At 40.1% G+C, this 17,236-nt stretch overlaps 1 protein-coding gene across 1 annotated transcript; it reads left to right on the top strand.

Annotated features, from left to right (window-relative positions):
- The first annotated feature begins 2,171 nt into the window (after nt 1–2,171).
- LOC118026306 (Golgi apparatus membrane protein TVP23 homolog B-like) lies at nt 2,172–4,321 on the top strand. Its single transcript, XM_035029070.1, has one exon. The coding sequence runs from the start codon at nt 3,664–3,666 to the stop codon at nt 4,240–4,242; it is 579 nt and encodes a 192-aa protein (XP_034884961.1). The 5' UTR covers nt 2,172–3,663; the 3' UTR covers nt 4,243–4,321.
- The last annotated feature ends 12,915 nt before the right edge of the window (nt 4,322–17,236 follow it).

Genomic DNA, 17,236 nt, shown 5'->3' on the forward strand with positions numbered 1-17,236 from the left:
TCTTAATACTTTCTATTGAAGTTCTCCCTGAGTTCATTCACTCTTCTCCCATGTTGAGTGAGCATCTTTAATGACCATTATTTTTAACTCTTTATTGCTTATCACCACTTCATTTCATTCTTTTTCTGAGGTTTTTGTCTTGTTCTTTCATTTGGAGCATATTCCTATCTCCTTATTTTGTCTGACTCCCTGGGTTTGTTGCTATCTATTACGTAAATCAACTACGTCTCCTGGTCTTGAAGTCAGTGGTCTTAGGTAGAAGGCATCCTATGGGTCCCAGAAATGCAATCCCCCAGCCCCCAGGACAAGGTGCTCCAGGGATATCTACTGTAGAGACTGCATGCACTCTCCTGTTGTGGCTGGGCCATGACTGCTGTGGGTGCACGGGTGGGTGGGGCTGGCCCCCAGCGCAGCCGGCTGAGAGGCTTTGCTGCAGCTGCTGCAGGCATACTAGTGGGTGGGGTTAGCCCCTGGTGTGGCTGGCTGCAAAACTTGGCTGCAGCTGTTGTGGGCATGCTGGTGGTGGGGCTGGCCTCTTCGTCCTTGGGGCAGGAGACAATTTGAAGGGGCACTGGTCCAAGCTAAAGCTGTTGGCTGGGCATGGTGGGGTGGGTGCAGCACTGGGGGGCCCTTGCTGTGCAGATGGGTTGGGTGTGGCAAGTCAGCAGGGGAACACTGAAGCTGGGTGAGTGGTGCTAGCAATGTAGATAAAGAATGTCAGAACTGTAGCTGCCAGCATGAGGCCAGCTACACTGAAGGAGGACAGGGAAAACGGCTCCTGCCAGTGCTTCCATTGCTGGTGAAAATTTCTATGCCTCCGTTTCCTATAGCCTTCTGGCTCTCCAGGTGAAGTCCTGCTGATTTCCAAAGCCAGACATGATGAGAGCTCATCTTCCTGGTGCAGGTCCCCAGTGCAGTGGGTGCCCAATGTGGGGTTTGAATCCCTCCCTCCTCAGAACCTTTCCCCCTTTTTAAGGGAGCCATGAATAGTGCATTTTAAATGACTTGTTTCCCTTCCTGAGTTGAGATCAGCATTGATGTACAACCTATTTTTCCTAAATACTTCTGATACACCTAAAAAGATGTTTTCTTTGGAAACCAAAGTTCCTTTTTAAAAGCCTATGTTCACCTTTTATGTTTCTGTGCTGGTCATAGGTAATCGGCTTTGGGCGTCCTCAAAAATAGTTTTGTTTTGTTTTTTTCTGTTGTCCCCAGCCATGGAAATACCAATTGGCCTCTGAGGAATTTACCTGAATGAGTCAACCTTTATGCATGTTTAGTTATATTTATTTTTAATATCAGGGCTTTTCACTTGTATTTTTTCCTCTTCAGGATTCTATGAAGGAATGTCTCAATATTTAAATATTTTTAAGTGTCCTCCAGTTTAAGTATCTGAAATTTTGCATGTACTTAAAAGGCATTTCAGAATGAGGATGCCTGAAGTTTGCTTTTTAAACTGGAATTTAATTTTCCTGCTGCTTCTCACCTGTCCCACTGCCTCCCCATTGGAAATCTTAATGATGATAATGCATACAGGAACAATTGAAAAATAAGCTCAACCTATTTTGGGCAAGTATTCTAACTAGAAAATACTGTTCATTTAAAAGTTAGAATAAGTCTTCTCAAGATGAAGGAGTGGCTATTGGGAGTGAAAGTGGGAGGTAGAAGGTCAAATAAACTGTAGAGTTTGGGGGCGCCTGGGTGGCTCAGTCTTTAAGCATCTGTCTTTGGCTCGGGTCATGATCCTAGGGTCCTGGGATCGAGCCCCACATCAAGCTCCCTGCTCGGCAGGAAGCCTGCTTCTCCTTCTCCTGCTCCCCCTGCTTGTGTTCCCTCTCTCGCTGTGTCTCTCTCTCTGTCAAATAAAAATTTTTAAAAAGCTGTAGAGTTTTTATGAGGAGATGCTGTGCTGAAGAGAAATGAGGTATAAAGGTCTAAGGATTCTGTGGATTTACTCAGATGATATAACACGTATATTAATCATGGAAGATTGACTCTTGGTTGGTTAGTTTTTTGGTTGTTGTTTTTTTAAGATTTTATTTATTTATTTGACAGAGAGAGACACAGCGAGAGAGGGAACACAAACAGAGGGAGTGGGAGAGGGAGAAGCAGGCTTCCCACGGAGCAGGGAGTCCGATGTGGGGCTCGATCCCAGAACCCCAGGATCACGACCTGAGCCGAAGGCAGTCGCCTAACCAACTGAGCCACTCAGGCACCCCAGGTTGACTTTTTAAAACAAAGATTTGGTCCCTCATTCTTCTGGGCTCCCATAGCAACAACATTGTGAAATACAGCAATGTATTTACTCTTCACTTTTCCAGTAGGCTCTTAGTTTTTTGACTGTGTTATTTACCTTGATATAGCATGCCTCCACCCCATCCTTTGGGGACTCTTATACTCTGTCTCTCCCAGATACTCAGATTGGCCAAACCGATGTCGGGAAGAGAAGAGCTATCGTCTGCTACGTTGGCTAAGTTGAACCGCATGAGTCTGGCACTGCAAAGGGCTGATTTTCAAACCAGTCAGCTGTACTTGAATCCAGCCCTGTACTTCCCAGTTGTGTGTATAAGTGAATTTTGTATTTTGTTCAAGCTAGTTTGAATTTGACTTCTATAACTTTGTCACCCTAAATAGGTAAACTGAGGTGAACCCAAATTACCAGAAATTGAGTTTTTTTCAGGAATAGCAGAGGAATTGCAATTTGGAAATGCATGCTGTAGCAAGCTACGGGCAAGTCCACTGAGGGCTTGGGGCAGGACATATGTATGGGCAAGGAGTACAAAGAGGAGGAGGTCCAGCCAGAGTCTAAGCACTAAGTTCATTGGCTTGAGGATGGGGAGAGAGTCTTGGTGGTGGTCACTGGTCAGGAGATAAGTCTTGGTCTGCTGTAAATCAGGAATTTACAGGGCATCAGTCTCTGAGTTCTTCAGTTTCATACTTCTGAGGGTATATGTGTGAGATGATCCATTTCATATCCTCCAGTTCTATTTTAGATAGAAATCCTTTTACTTCTACCTCTCTCAATCAGGATCGTCCACAGAAAGCATTGCTCATCCACCATGTCACTTAAGCATTATTTTCCTTTTTTTTTTTTTCCCCTCAATCAAAAACATCATTAGATGGAGTGCACATCCCGTGGAGCTGAGGACAAACATCTCCCGTGTCTTGTCCCATGTAGGAGGGAAATGGCAAGTGGATATCATTGGTCTTATTTGAACAACAAAAGGAATAAGAAATGAAGACTCTCAGCCATGCTCTTCTGGGCTGGCTAGCTCAATTTCCGTGGTCAATTGATAAGCATAAAGACAGTATTCTTAATACAGCTCACCAGGGCAACTACTATGATTATTATAAGATTATAAGGAGGATAATCCCCACGATCTAGAGTGTAGTTTGGGACCATGGTCCCCAAGATCCAAACCAATCAGAATCAAGTGAAAGAGAAACCTTCGTTGAAGGAGAGTCCCTTAAAGACAACTGGCTGGTTCAGTGATCTTGTATAGCTGAGCCTTGGCTTTGCTGGAAGAGTCCACCTAAGTGAATCAAGTGGTGCTGGCCATAGCACAGACTCCTCCTGGCTCTGCTAAGAGATAATCAAAAACTATCCTATTATCAAGAACAGCTTTGGGTGGCTCCTGGAAGTGGGGCTGGTGCAGGGCTGTCATGTTGCAGCAGGATAATAATGATGACACGGAGGATGTTTCCCTGTTTGATGCGGAAGAGGAGACCACTAACAGACCAAAAAAATCCAAGATCAGACACCCAGTGGCATCATTTTTCCATTTACTCTTTCGAGTCAGTGCAGTTGTAGTCTATCTTCTTTGTGAATTGTTCAGCAGCAGCTTTATTGCCTGTATGGTGACAATTATCTTGTTGTCGTGTGACTTTCGGGCTGTCAAGAATGTCACAGGTAGACTCATGGTTGGTCTGCGTTGGTGGAATCACATAGATGAAGATGGAAAAAGCCACTGGGTGTTTGAGTCCAGGAAGGCATCCGCTCAAGAGAGTAAACCTGTTTCTGAGGCTGAATCAAGGATTTTTTGGTTAGGACTTACTGCCTGTCCAGGGCTGTGGGTGATATTCGCCTTCAGCGCGCTCTTCTCCTTCAGAGCGAAGTGGTTGTGGTTATCATGGGTGTGGTGCTACAAGGTGCCAACCTGTAAGGTTACATCAGGTGCAAAGTGGGCAGCAGGAAGAATTCAACCAACATGGCTACATCTTATCTCGGAAAGCAGTTTTTAAAACAAAACACCAGGGCGCCTGGGTGGCTCAGATGGTTAAGCATCTGCCTTCGGCTCAGGTCATGATCCCAGGGTCCTGGGATCGAGTCCCGCATCGGGCTCTCTGCTCCTTGGGAGCCTGCTTCTCCCTCTGCCTCTCTCTCTCTGTCTCTCATGAATAAATAAATAAAATCTAAAAAAAAAAAAAATAAAACAAAACACCGGAGATGAGCAGACTTCCTGAAGAGAGTGAGAGCAAGCTCATGTGTCCTGTTGCATTGGGGAACAGCTGAAGAGATTCTTGACTCTGAGGCTTTTGGAACTCAGTGCGTATTGCAAAGAGGAGTGTTGGGTTTGTTTTTCCGGTTTAAAATTTACTTTAAAAAAAAATGGACAGTTTAGTTTTCATATCAAGTTTTTATTCTCTTGCATTTTGGGGCTTGAAAGTATGGTGTGGCCAGGAACATTGTCAAAATTGGTTCCTGGTTTATACATGTATGCACGTAGTCCTGTAATGTCCGTATATCCCAAATTACTGAAAGTGCGTTCATGTACATACGTAATGGAGACCTTTGCATTTGGATCCGTAGAATATAGGAGGAGGATCTCGGTCTGTCTCAGAAATCTAGGTGTGTACATATTATTTCTGTAGATTATTGTCAGAAGAAAGTTTTGCTTCCATGGGAAGAGTGAGCACTTTGGCTCACGTGTAAGTTAGAGATAATTGTTAATTTTACACCTTAATGTATACTTCGTGACGAAACGTCTTATCTTAGTCACTCACAGGCAGGTAAAAAACAAATGTGGGCCAGTGGTTAACTAGTTTGTAAATTTTATTTTTATTTGTAATAACTCATGTCCTTAAGGCCCAATTAATGTAAATGGAATTTTCACAGTTTATGGTTAGGGGATTCCTTTGAGATTGCTGCTGATCTACTTATTTTTTGGAAGGAAAAGCCAGATTTTACTTTAAAACTTCCTGGAAGCTCTTCAGTGGGCCTTGGCCTAATGAAATTTATGTTTTATCACTAAAGGAGTATTATTCTTATGTCATAGTGAGAATAATCATTTAAATACTTGGCATAATAAATGCCTAAAAGACATTTTATTGTATGAATCTATTTTTTTCTCACTATAATGGGGATATTATAAATCATGCCTTTGTATTAGTGGTATTTCTTAATATATGTCACAATCTACAAGCGGTCGTAGGAGTCTATAAATTCTGTTGTAGGTTCTATAAACTTTGTTGGTGTCTTTTAAGCAGCAGATTATTTTGTGGAATGTATTTATACATTATTAAAAATTTTTAAAAGATGTTTAATTGAATAAGTGTCTTTATTGGAGTGATAGCTTTTGAAGGTGCATAACTTTATATTTGTATAAAACCGTACTGTTTACAAAGCAAAAAAAAAAAAAAAGCTTTTGCCAGAGCCTAGGAATTTTTGTTGGGCAGCTATTTTTTGAGAAGCAGGTTCTGCAGTATCTTCAAGAGGTAAGGAGAGGTTCCTAATGCTAGCATCATCTGTATGTACTCCTAGCCAAAGGAGTAGGGGTCTGCCAAGGGAAGTGAATTTTGAATCATGAATGCCTCCTGGTAATTCATTTGAGTCTGTGGTTCAGGACTGGAAAACTAACCGCTATGGAGGCCAATAAAATTTAAAGGTCTATAGACCAAAAAGTGGTTTTATTTCTGTTACCCTTGCCTTGTCCCTTTCTTAGTACAGAGCCCAGAAGCAAGTTTTTTGAGATGTGAGGTTGTTAACTAGGGACAGGGAAATGGACACCTAGTGTTAGGGAGTCTGATGTGATCAAGAGGGGGCTGAGTTTGTTCTAGAGAAACTGAGGCATTGGAAATCAGGGGGAAGTTTCTGACAGAACCACAGGATCCACCAGCATTGTGGCAGATCTAACAGTCATTTGGAGGTTGGATTACCCCCACTGGCAATGGCCTGAGATTTGTGAACAATGGCATTATCTTTCCAGTCCAGAGCAGGATGAAAAATGAACAGAAGAATCCTAAAGATCTTCATGGTATAAAAATTAGGAAAATACTGTCAAAGAGGGAAGAAGGAAGGCAAAGAAATGTCCTTGATCCAATGAGTTGGAAGGAAGTGGTCTACTTTGATGTTGGCTACTCCTTTTTTACTAGTCAATTTTATTTTGAGGTCTCCAGCTTTTGCACAGGACCTAATGTCAGGTGGAGCCTTTTGTGAAGTAATCACCCAACATGTGACTCTTTGTGACTTATCAGTAGGGTCAGTGGTCAAGGGCACTTAGTAAAGTCCTTCCCATGAATCTCACTTTTGCAAAACCATAAAAGTACAAGAGTATCTGTAAATGACCAAAACGACTTAAAAATGCCCATGGTTACAAATCTGATGAGAGTTTGTTATAATGGGATTGACAAGGAAATTTTGTTTCTGTGACACATCACTGAGTGAGAGGAAAAATAATTTTCCCTCTACATTTCCTTCTAGGTTTTTGTCTGAGACTACCCTATGGTAAGAGACAGATTGGCAGAAGAGAAACAAACAAGTTTAGTAACAACTTGTATACCACCTGTATAAATGGGAGATACTTGGGAAAACTGAGTGGCTCCCTGAAATGGCCCAACCCACCACCTTAAATAGCATCTCCAGTTAAAGACAAAAAAAAAAAAAAAAAATGTTGTTGGGGAGGGCCAGTTATGGGAGGTTACCGTGAAGAGCATGGAAAACAAGGGTAGGTTGTTATGCAGTTTTAAGTCTTTCCCTTCTCCATTGATAAGAGTTTCCAGGGATTTAAAGACCTCCTCTTCTGGTACAAAGAGGAAGACCCTCTTACAATTGGAGATTTTACCTATAAATGTATATGTTTCTTAGAAAAGGGTAATTTCTACTCAGTTTTCAGAGATTTTTCTAGGTCTGCTATTTCTTAAAAATTAGCCTAAAATAATATTTTGCCAAAGACTTTCTGCTCCCCTTCCAACATTTTTTTTTTTTTAAAGATTTTATTTATTTGACAGAAACACAGAGAGGGAACACAAGCAGGGGGAGTGGGAGAGGGAGAAGCAGGCTTCCCACTGAGCAGGGAGCCTGATGCGGGGCTTGATCTCAGAACCCTTGGATCATGACCTGAGCCGAAGGCAGACGCTTAACGACTGAGCCACCCAGGTGCCCCTCCCCTTCCAACATTTTAAGATAACTAGAATTATGACTGATAAAATTATACCAGAACATACCAGATTTCTAGGAATTTCATAAATTTCTAGAAGACTTGAATTAAGAACATGCATCTATACAAATATAAGCTAAGAAGGCTTAGCATCACTTATTTGAGAACACATCCCATGTAACTTAACATGTCAAATAAACCTAATTAGTTTAACATTTTACCAAATGAGAGGCAAGTCCTTTGAGATTTTTTTTTAGTGACCCTGTGGGAAATCTCAAAGCTACTTTGAGGTTTAAAAAAAAAAAATGACTTAGAATTTGATTTGGGGAAGTTGTCGAAATGTCAGACTTTGAACATTTGACTAAATAGGATCACAGACTATTATGAAATAATACCTAATTATTTAACCAAAGTAAAAGAGAAGATCTTAAGGGCAAACATGGAAGCTTACCTAGGTTGTGAACAAAACTTAGTTCTTTGAATATTGAGGATGAATGGGCTTTCTGAAGTAAACAAAGACCTGGTAAGGACAACATAAAAGCACATTCACTTATTTTGTTAAGACACAAAATCTTTGCTGTCCAGGCAATTAACCCGAAAGGTAAAGAAAAACCCTTCACAATCTCTTACCAGGAGCAGACCAATAGCCCAAGAAAAGTTTTCTTTTCAGTGGATGAAAGAAAATTTAAGGTTGAGTTTTACATAAGTACACTATTCATAGTAAAGCTTACTAAAAAAAAAAAAAACAACAAACTTGTAACTAATTCAATTTGAGCCAGCTTGACCATGCAAGGTATGATTCTCTCTCCCTACCCCACCCATTTCCCTCTCTTTCTTCCCAACTTGCTAAATCCATTCACCCAACTTTCTATATCCATTCATTTCGCCCTCTATTTGCCTTTTTCCTATTCTGAAATAACCAAATTTACTTTGGGACAAATTTACTTTAAACAGAAATGCACCTCCATCCCTCACACTTTTTTTGCTTAAAAGAACATTCTACTTTCCTGGCATACAGAGATGTTTCCCTTATTTCTACTAGTTTTAATTTAAATATATTTGAATTCTTAACCCTTAAAAACCCTAATTTCTAGTAAGGATTAGGTAAACAATTGTGAACTGTGTGTTACTGGCAAATTTATAAAAACATTTCCTAATTCCTGGAAGTATACACTTCTAGAAATGTATGGCATGTTTACCAACATGGGCACAATATCTTTAGTTCCTCTGTAAATTGGAAGCCCGAAGTAGACCAACCCATGTTCAACAATTGTTTGCAGTAAACATTCAATGAATACCCATCATTTAACTTCTCTCAGTATGACTTTAAGTTTTTAAGTAACCAACAAGTTTAGAAAACATTTTTAAAAGCACCTACCATAAAGTACAATTATTGTTGAAAAGTACATTACAGCAACTTCTTTCAAGACCCATCTCTAAAGGCAAGGGAAACAAAAGCAAAAATGAACTTTTGGGACTTCATCAAGATAAAAAGCTTCTGCACAGCAAAGGAAACAGTCAACAAAACTAAGAGGCAACCCACAGAATGGGAGAAGATATTTGCAAATGACATTACAGATAAGGAGCTGGTATCCAAGATCTATAAAGAACTTCTCAAACTCAACACCCAAAAAACAAATAATCAAGTCAAAAAATGGGCAGAAGACATGGACAGTTCTCCAAAGAAGACCTACAAATGGCTAACAGACACATGAAAAAAATGTTCATTATCATTAGCCATCAGGGAAATCCAAATCAAAACCACAGTGAGATACCACCTTACACCAGTTAGAATGGCAAAAATTGACAGGGCAAGAGACAGCAAATGTTGGAGAGGTTGTGGAGAAAGGGGAACTCTCTTACACTGTTGGTGGAAATGCAAGTTGGTACAGCCACTTTGGGAACCATTGTGGATGTTCCTCAAAAAATTAAATATAGAGCTGCCCTATGACCCAGCAATTGCACTACTAGGTGTTTACCCCAAAGATACAGATGTAGTGAAAAGAAGGGGCACATGCACCCCAGTGTTCATAGCAGTAATATCCACAATAGCCAAACTGTGGAAGGAGCCGAGATGAATGGATAAAGAAGATGCGGTGTATATATATATAATGGAATATTACTGAACCATCAGAAAGGATGAATACCTACCATGTGCATCGACATGGATGGAACTGGAGGGGATTATGCTAAGTGAAGTAAGTCAAGCAGAGAAAGACCGATATCATATGGTTTCACTCCTATGTGGAACATAAGGAATAGCGCAGAGGACCACAGGGGAAGGGAGGGAAGACTGAAGAGGGAGAAATCAGAGAGGGAGACAAACCATGAGAGACTCTGGGAACCAAATTGAGGGTTACAGAAGGGAGGGCGATAGGGGGAAGGGGTAACTGGGTGATGGGTATTTAAGGAGGACAAGTGTGATGAGCACTGGGTGTCACACGCAACTAATGAATCATTGAACGCTACATCAAAAACTAATGATGTACTATATGTTGGCTAGCTGAACATAATAATAATAGAAAAGTTCATTTATAAACTTTTATTTACATCTACTTTATTCACTTTTTCTTAGTAATTAAGCTTAGATTACTCATGAAAATTCCATGAGCCATTAAACAGCTAACCATCATCCTAAATTCTCTCTCTTGCTGAAAAATTCTGTTACAGGGATAACATGAGCTTATCTGACCTTCAGTACAACTAGGTAGAACAAAAGTTTAATATTTGATGCGGACAGCTCTAAAGACCGGTTTGTTTTAATTACACCCACAAACTATTATTTACTAAAGATTTATCTTCGATCATGTGAACTTGAAAAACACTTGGGTTCATTTTTGTACTTCTGAGTTTTAGGAATACTTAATTTGATAAGTGCTTATTTTTCTTGAAGCCAATTAAATGGAGCTCTTTTCCAAATTAATTTTAGCCATACCATCCAGAGGTAGAAAAATGTCACACATTTATCTCATACATACACACATACACAAGTGTACATAAAAACACAGGCAGACCCAACAGAGATCTTATAGCTTCTGTTGTAAAATTTTAGCCATGAGCCAGGTACAATACAAAAGTCACTAGTTTTTGAAAGAACAGTTGAGTCCAAATTATGTTCCTGGAAGCTGGAATAAGTTAAATTAACTGCTAAGAAGGCAAAAGTTTTTTTACTAATATTTGTGGACAAGACACTTGAGAAAATTCATCTAAGTCTTCTAAAAAGGCATTTCCCTACCCCCCAGTTTTTCTTTTGATGAGAATAAACTCCCTGAAGTTTGCACTTCAAAGAGATGGGCCTAGTTAAGAGTTCTTAGGGGCAACCAGAGAGAATACTGACCTCTCAGAGGCCCATGGAAAGGATGCAAGTTCCTCCAAGAAGGACACTGGTTTCCTAAGACCACATCTTTTATAACATCTGCAGGCCTTTTGAGATGAATAGGGGAGGGTTTGGGGATTGGTGGTTAAAAAAAAAAAGAAAAAAGAAAACAAAAGTGGGATTTAAATTGCTTCTAGAGCTGCATTCTTGTTCTTACAAAGATTCAGTTTTATAAGACAAGGAACATTGCTTTAAATTCCTCAAGGAGGGACGCCTGGGTGGCTCAGTTGGTTAAGTGGCTGCCTTCGGGCCGGGTCATGATCCCAGAGTCCTGGGATCGAGTCCCACATTGGGCTCCTTGCTCAGCAGGGAGCCTGCTTCTCCCTCTGTCTCCCTCTGCTTGTGCTCTCTCTGTCAAATAAATAAAAATCTTTAAAAATAAATAAATAAATTCCTCAAGGAATTGGGTTGGAACTTGAATGACAACACAGGCTGACCCACCCATCCTACTACATTATCTTCAGTTTGCTTCTTTAGATCAAGGAGAAGATCTCCAACTAAGATGGAAATCAAAAGATTCCTGTGTTCTAGATTTCAAGCTGTTTGTCTTCGGAATGTGGTTGGTTTTTTGTTTTTTCTAACTTTCCTTCTGGGTACATAGTTTCATTTTAGGTTAGGGGAGAAGGTCTTAAAAAAAAAAAAAAAAAGTGTTTCTGTGAGGTCCTGAATATCTGCTTTCAATTTCAACTTCTGACCATAGAGCTACTTAAGAAAAATCTTTTCAAATATGTTGTCAGAGTTTAACCAGGACAAAGTGTTGAATAACCTCTTCGATGCAAACCTCCTTAAAGATGCAAAGGATACCACACTCACAAGACCCAGAGTAACTTCCAAAGATAGACAAAAGAAAAAAGACTTGGACAATTCTCCTGAAAGCTGGCAGTTGTCAGTAGGACCCTACCTAAACATGGAGGGTTTAGGTCTGTCTGGCAGTATTTTGGCACCCCCAACCTGATGATTGCCGGGCTGAGTTCTCAGGACCCAAAATGGGGCAAACAAGATGGCAGCAGATCTCCCTGAGAGATAAAGGATTTTAAAAAAAGGGTCTGGATTTGGAAAGGGACAACATGAAAATTTATTTTTCTTCCAACTGGGCACTATAGACAGATTCAAGAAAGCTGAGTCTGGTAAGAATTCTCACCTTTCACCAACATCTCTGGTTTTCTTGGGATCCCATCTACAGGCTTTGGAGTGAATGGGGTTCAAAGTACAGCGTGCAGCTCCAGTATCTACCAGAATTTGGCAAGATTTTACATTAATTTTTTCCCCTTGGCTGTTTAAGGGAACAACTGGTAGCAGTTACAGGAGAACACCTCAGAGTCCCACCAACCCTAGGAGAGGTCCTTCAGGGCCCTCCTTTGAAGGTAGTTATGGGGGTGTCCTTTAAGGCCACTAACTTGGCAGACTTCTGTTTATGATCCTACAGTCTGTTCAATATGGAAAGAGGATTCAGATAGAGGATTAGTGGGCTGAGAACTCAAAGGCGGATAGGAGAAAGCAGTGGGAATCACTTGAGTCTTAACGTCTTTGTTTTAGGTTCCTCTTATAACTTTTCATTAGCCTTTTTCAATGAATCTTCTAATGAAGCCATTATGAAATCTTGAAGGCTTCTAGGAGCTTCTGTGTGCCAATTAAAGTTGGTATCCCATTCTGTTTTTGGGGGGGATCCCTTTCAAGTGCACTTCATAAAGGAAGGATCTTGTCTAATTGGGATGTTTCTCATAGTGGCCATTGTAATTTTAGATTGTCTTAGTAAGATTGGTCCATTTAGTAAAAAATGTGCATAAGGAGAGACCATAATGTCTAACATAAACCCTGCTGGGTTTCCTGAAGGGGGGTCACCCTTAGACCATTTCGATGACTGGGATCCCACTTTTGGACTTTTCCCAAGAGCAAAGAAAAATCCTAGATAGCCTGAGAGCTGGGACATAGGTTTTGTTTAACAGTGTGCCTTTCAAGGGATACTTGTTTCTCCTGGATGACTGACTGCCACTTTGTCTGACTCTTGACCAGGTATCCTTCATTGCATGGAATTTCCTTGTGGGTGGCAAGCAACCAATAGTGACACTTACTTGTCCATGCTCATCTTACCATATGTGGGATTCTTGTACTTCAGAGACTGTTGTCTGTCTCATGAAAGTGGCAAGTGTTTTTGCAGGATTGAGGTGCTCAACCTGTGCCTATCCATTTTAGTTTTGAGTTTTGCTCTGAGGAAAATCCATAGGTTTAAATCCAAACCAAGTGCACCCCAATTCACGGTCACTGTCCTTTCAGGAGTTGTCTTCTTCAGATGCCTCTTTTTGACCCCTATAAAATGTCACCTCAAAAAAGTCAACTGAGGAGAACTTGAATTACCCAAAAATTGAGTTTATTTGTGACTAACAGAAGAATTACAGTTTAGGGAAATGCATGCTGTAGCAGGCTCCAGTGTTTGGGGTAGCTGTATTTATGGACAAGGAGTACAAAGAGGGGAAGTCCAGGCAGAGTCCAAGCAGTAAGCTCATTGGCTTGAGGATGAGGAGAGGTTCTTGATGGATGTTCATTGGTCTGAAGATTAAGTCTTGGTTTTCAGTAAGTGAGGCATTTACAGGAAATAGTCTCTCAGTTCTTCAGTTCTGTTCTTCTGAGCGTGCATGTGTGAGATTTCCATTTCCTATTCACCAGTTCCAGTTTTGAATGGAGATCCTTTCATGACATTTAACCAAGAATTCTTCCATGAAGCTGGTTAAACTTTCTATCACAAAGTTGAGGAAAAAATATTGTAAACCACCAAAACAATCAGTAAAAAGATTCTTTCTAATCTCTAATTTCACATTTTTTTAAAGATGGTGATACAGGCATACCTCAGATATTACAGGTTCATCTCCAGACCCCCACAGTAAAGTGAATATTACAATAAAGGGAGGCAAATGAATTTGGTCTCCCAGAACATATTAAAAGTTAAGTTTACGCTGTTTCCTATTACATATGTAATAACATTGTCTTAAAAAAAAAAGATGTATATACCTTAATCTTAAAATACTTTAAAAAAAGAAAAGATTTTGAGAGAGAGGGGAGGGGCAGAGGGAGAGGGAGAAGCAGACTCCTCACTGAGCAAGGAGCCCGACACCGGGCAGGTCCCTGAGATCATGACCTGAGCCGAAGGCAGCTGCTTAACTGAGCCACCCGGTGCCCCAAAATACTTTTGCTAAAAAAAAAAAAAAAAAAAAAAAAAAACTCACCATCATCTGAAATTTCAGTGAGCCTTAATCTTTTTTGATGGCTGCTGACAGATCAGGGTTGTGATTTCTGAAGGCTGGCGTGGCTGTGGTGATTCCTTGAAGTAAGATAACCGTGAATTTTGCCAAATCAAAGGACACTCTATTTCATGAAAGATTTCTCTTTAACATGCGATGGTGTTTATTGGCATTTTACCCACAGGAGAACTTCCTTCAAAATTGGAGTCAATCCTTTCATATGCTGTCCCTGCCTTTTCAACTAAGTTTATGTAATCTTCTAAATTCTTTGTTGTCAGGTCAACAATCTTCACAGCATCTTCACCAAGAGTAGATTCCATCTCAAAAGACCACTTTCCTTGCTCATCCATAAGAAGCAACCCCTCATTCATTAACACTTTATCATGAGATGGCAGCAATTCAGTCCCATCTCAAGCTCCACTTCTAAGTCTAGTTCTCTTGCTATTTCTACCACATCTGCAGTTACTTCCTCCCCTGAAGTCTTGAACCCCTCAAGTCCTCCATGAAGGTTGGAATTAACTTCTCCCAAACTCTTGCTCATGTTGATATTTTGACCTCTTCCAATGAATCATGAATGTTCTTAATGGCATCTAGAATAGCAAATCCTTTCCAGAAGGTTTCAATTTACTTTGCCCTGATCCATCAGAGGAACCACTACCTAGGGCAGCTATAGCCTTATGAAATGTATTTCTTAAATCATAAGACTTGGAAGTGAAAATGACTCCTTGTTCCATGGGTTGCAGAAAGGAAGTTGGGTTAGCAGACATGAAAACAACATTAATCTCTTTGTACATCTCTCTCCAATGTCTCAGGTGACTAGGTACATTGTCCATGAGCAGTAATATTTTTTAAAAAATTTTCTGAGCAGTAGGTCTTTATAATGAGCTTAAAATATTCAGTAAACCATGCTATTAATGGATATACTGTCATCTAGGTTTTGTTCCATTTGTAGAGCACAGGTGGAATAGAGTTAGCATCATTATTAAGGGCCCTAGCATTTTTGGAGTGGTAAATGAGCATGCTTAACCAACCAAGCCACCCAGGTGCCTCATGGTGATGGCGTCTTATACCTCATGAGCCAACCCCTGCTAACTTCAAACTTTTCTTCTGCAGCTTCCTCCCCTCTCCATCTTCATAGAGTTGAAGGGCATTAGGGCCTTGCCCTGGATCAGGCTTGGGCTGAAGGGAATGTTGTGGCTGGTTTGGTCTTCTATCCAGACCACTAGAACTTTCTTCATATCAGCAATAAGGCTGTTTGGCTTTCTTATCATTCATGTGTTCACTGGAGTAGTATTTTTAATTTCCTTGAAGAGCTTTTCCTTTGCATTCACAACTTGGCTGTTAGCCCAAAAGTGTGGCCTCTTGTGTCCATCTCAGGCTTCAACAAGCCCCCCTCTCTAAGCTTAATCGTTGCTAGCTTTTGATTTAAAGTGAGAGATGTAAGACTCTTCCTTTCACTGGAACACTTAGAGACCATTGAAGGATTATTAATTGGTCTAATTACAATATCATTGCCTCTCAGGGAACAGAGGTGCGGGAGGACAGGGAGAGACCAGGAATGGCCAGCTGTAGAGCAGTCAAAATACACATAATTATCAATTAAGTTCTCCATCTTACATGAGCATGGTTCATGGCACCCCACAACAATTACAGTAGTGACATTAAATGTCACTGATCACAGATCACCATACCAAAATACACTAATAATGAAAAAGTTTGAAATATTCCAAGAATTATACCAAAATGATACACAGAGACACAAAATGAGCAAATACTGTTGGAAAAATGGTGCCAATAGACTTGCTGTCACAAACTGTCAACTTATAAAAACAAAACCAAAAAAAACAGTCTGCGAAGTACAATAAAGCAATGTGCAATACAATGAGATATGCCTGCATTTAGTTGATCTGCTAGAAGTCAAACAGCATTGCAATGTTTCATTGGCCAATTGTCCTTTTGGGACAATTTTTTCCAGAATGAGAGAGGGTAGAAAACTTAAGGGGGTACTTGTAATGAACCAGGGATTCCCCCCACCCCAGAATTTCTTGTCCCAACTCAATCAAATGTTTGAGTTGTCTTAAGTTGTTTACACTCTTGTACTTAAGCAATACTTCCATTGTTTAAAAATTTTGATCTCCAATTCCTAGTAAATTGCCCAAGAGCAAACTGGTAAAAACAATGTTGGCTACAATTAATTTGAAGATAGATAACATCTGTTTACCCCAGGAACTCTTACAAATTTTCTAAATGTATTTTTTTTTTAAGCAGCCACTTTTTTTCCTCTAAGTTATTTAAATACTTTTTCCAGGCAGAGATGCCCCTTGGTCTGTTTGTCAACACTTTCTACATTTTCAATCGAATATTTCTCTTACATGTAGGCAGCTTTCATAGTTTAGGGTATTTTTGTTTTTGTTTTTTGTTTTTTTCCCAAAAAGAAAAGCCTGAAACCTCTAATGGGATGATCCATTGTTATGATCTATTCCTGAAAAGAGCAAAGAACTTTCTATACACAGCAGAGTGGGAAAGCAGGATGTGAGAGAACTCGGTGAGGTCATTTCCCGTTAATCTTTGAGGCAGAAAAGGTCAGAAACAAACTCAATGTCCATCATAGGGTCTCAGTTCACTAAATTAATAACAAACCTAGAACATGGACTAACATTTGCTCTTAAAAAGAATGAGGTAGAGCCTCTGTGCAACCAGGGACACTTCTCAAGATAAATTCTGTGAACAGCATTCATTCATTCATTCATTCATTCAACAACTATGGAGTGAGTGCCTTCTAAAGTCCAGGAACTATCTGAGCACTGGGGACGCAGAACTTAAGGCAGACAAGGCCTCTGATTCACCTGCCTACTTTAATAAACTGTATTTCTATTTGTGAGGCCTTTTTTAGTTTATTTATTTATTTTGGAATTTCTACACCCAACATGGGGCTTAAATTCACAACCCTGAGATCAAGAGTCACTCATTCTTCTGACAGAGCTGGCCAGGCACCCCTATGTGTGAGGATTTTTTAAATAACTGTGTGTGTTTGTGTGTGTACATATATGTATGAAGGTATAATTTTAAAAATTTGTGTATATATGTATATATGTATGTTTGTGTATGCATATATGTGTGTGTCTTTGCACGTTCCTGGTATATAACTAATAAAATGTTAAAGTGATTGCCCCTGGAAAGGGGGTGGGAGGGTCTGAGGTAAGAGGGAGACTGCTTTGTCTGTCTTTTGTGTATCCACACACATGTAT

This window comes from Mirounga leonina, unplaced genomic scaffold (genome assembly GCF_011800145.1).
Source record: "Mirounga leonina isolate KUSES-001 unplaced genomic scaffold, KU_Mleo_1.0 Mir_224, whole genome shotgun sequence".
In the NCBI taxonomy this organism is placed as follows: Eukaryota; Metazoa; Chordata; class Mammalia; order Carnivora; family Phocidae; genus Mirounga; species Mirounga leonina.

Coding starts and splice junctions, on each gene's coding strand:
- LOC118026306 (XM_035029070.1), top strand. CDS start 3,664: ATGTTGCAGCAGGATAATAATGATGACACGGAGGATGTTTCCCTGTTT.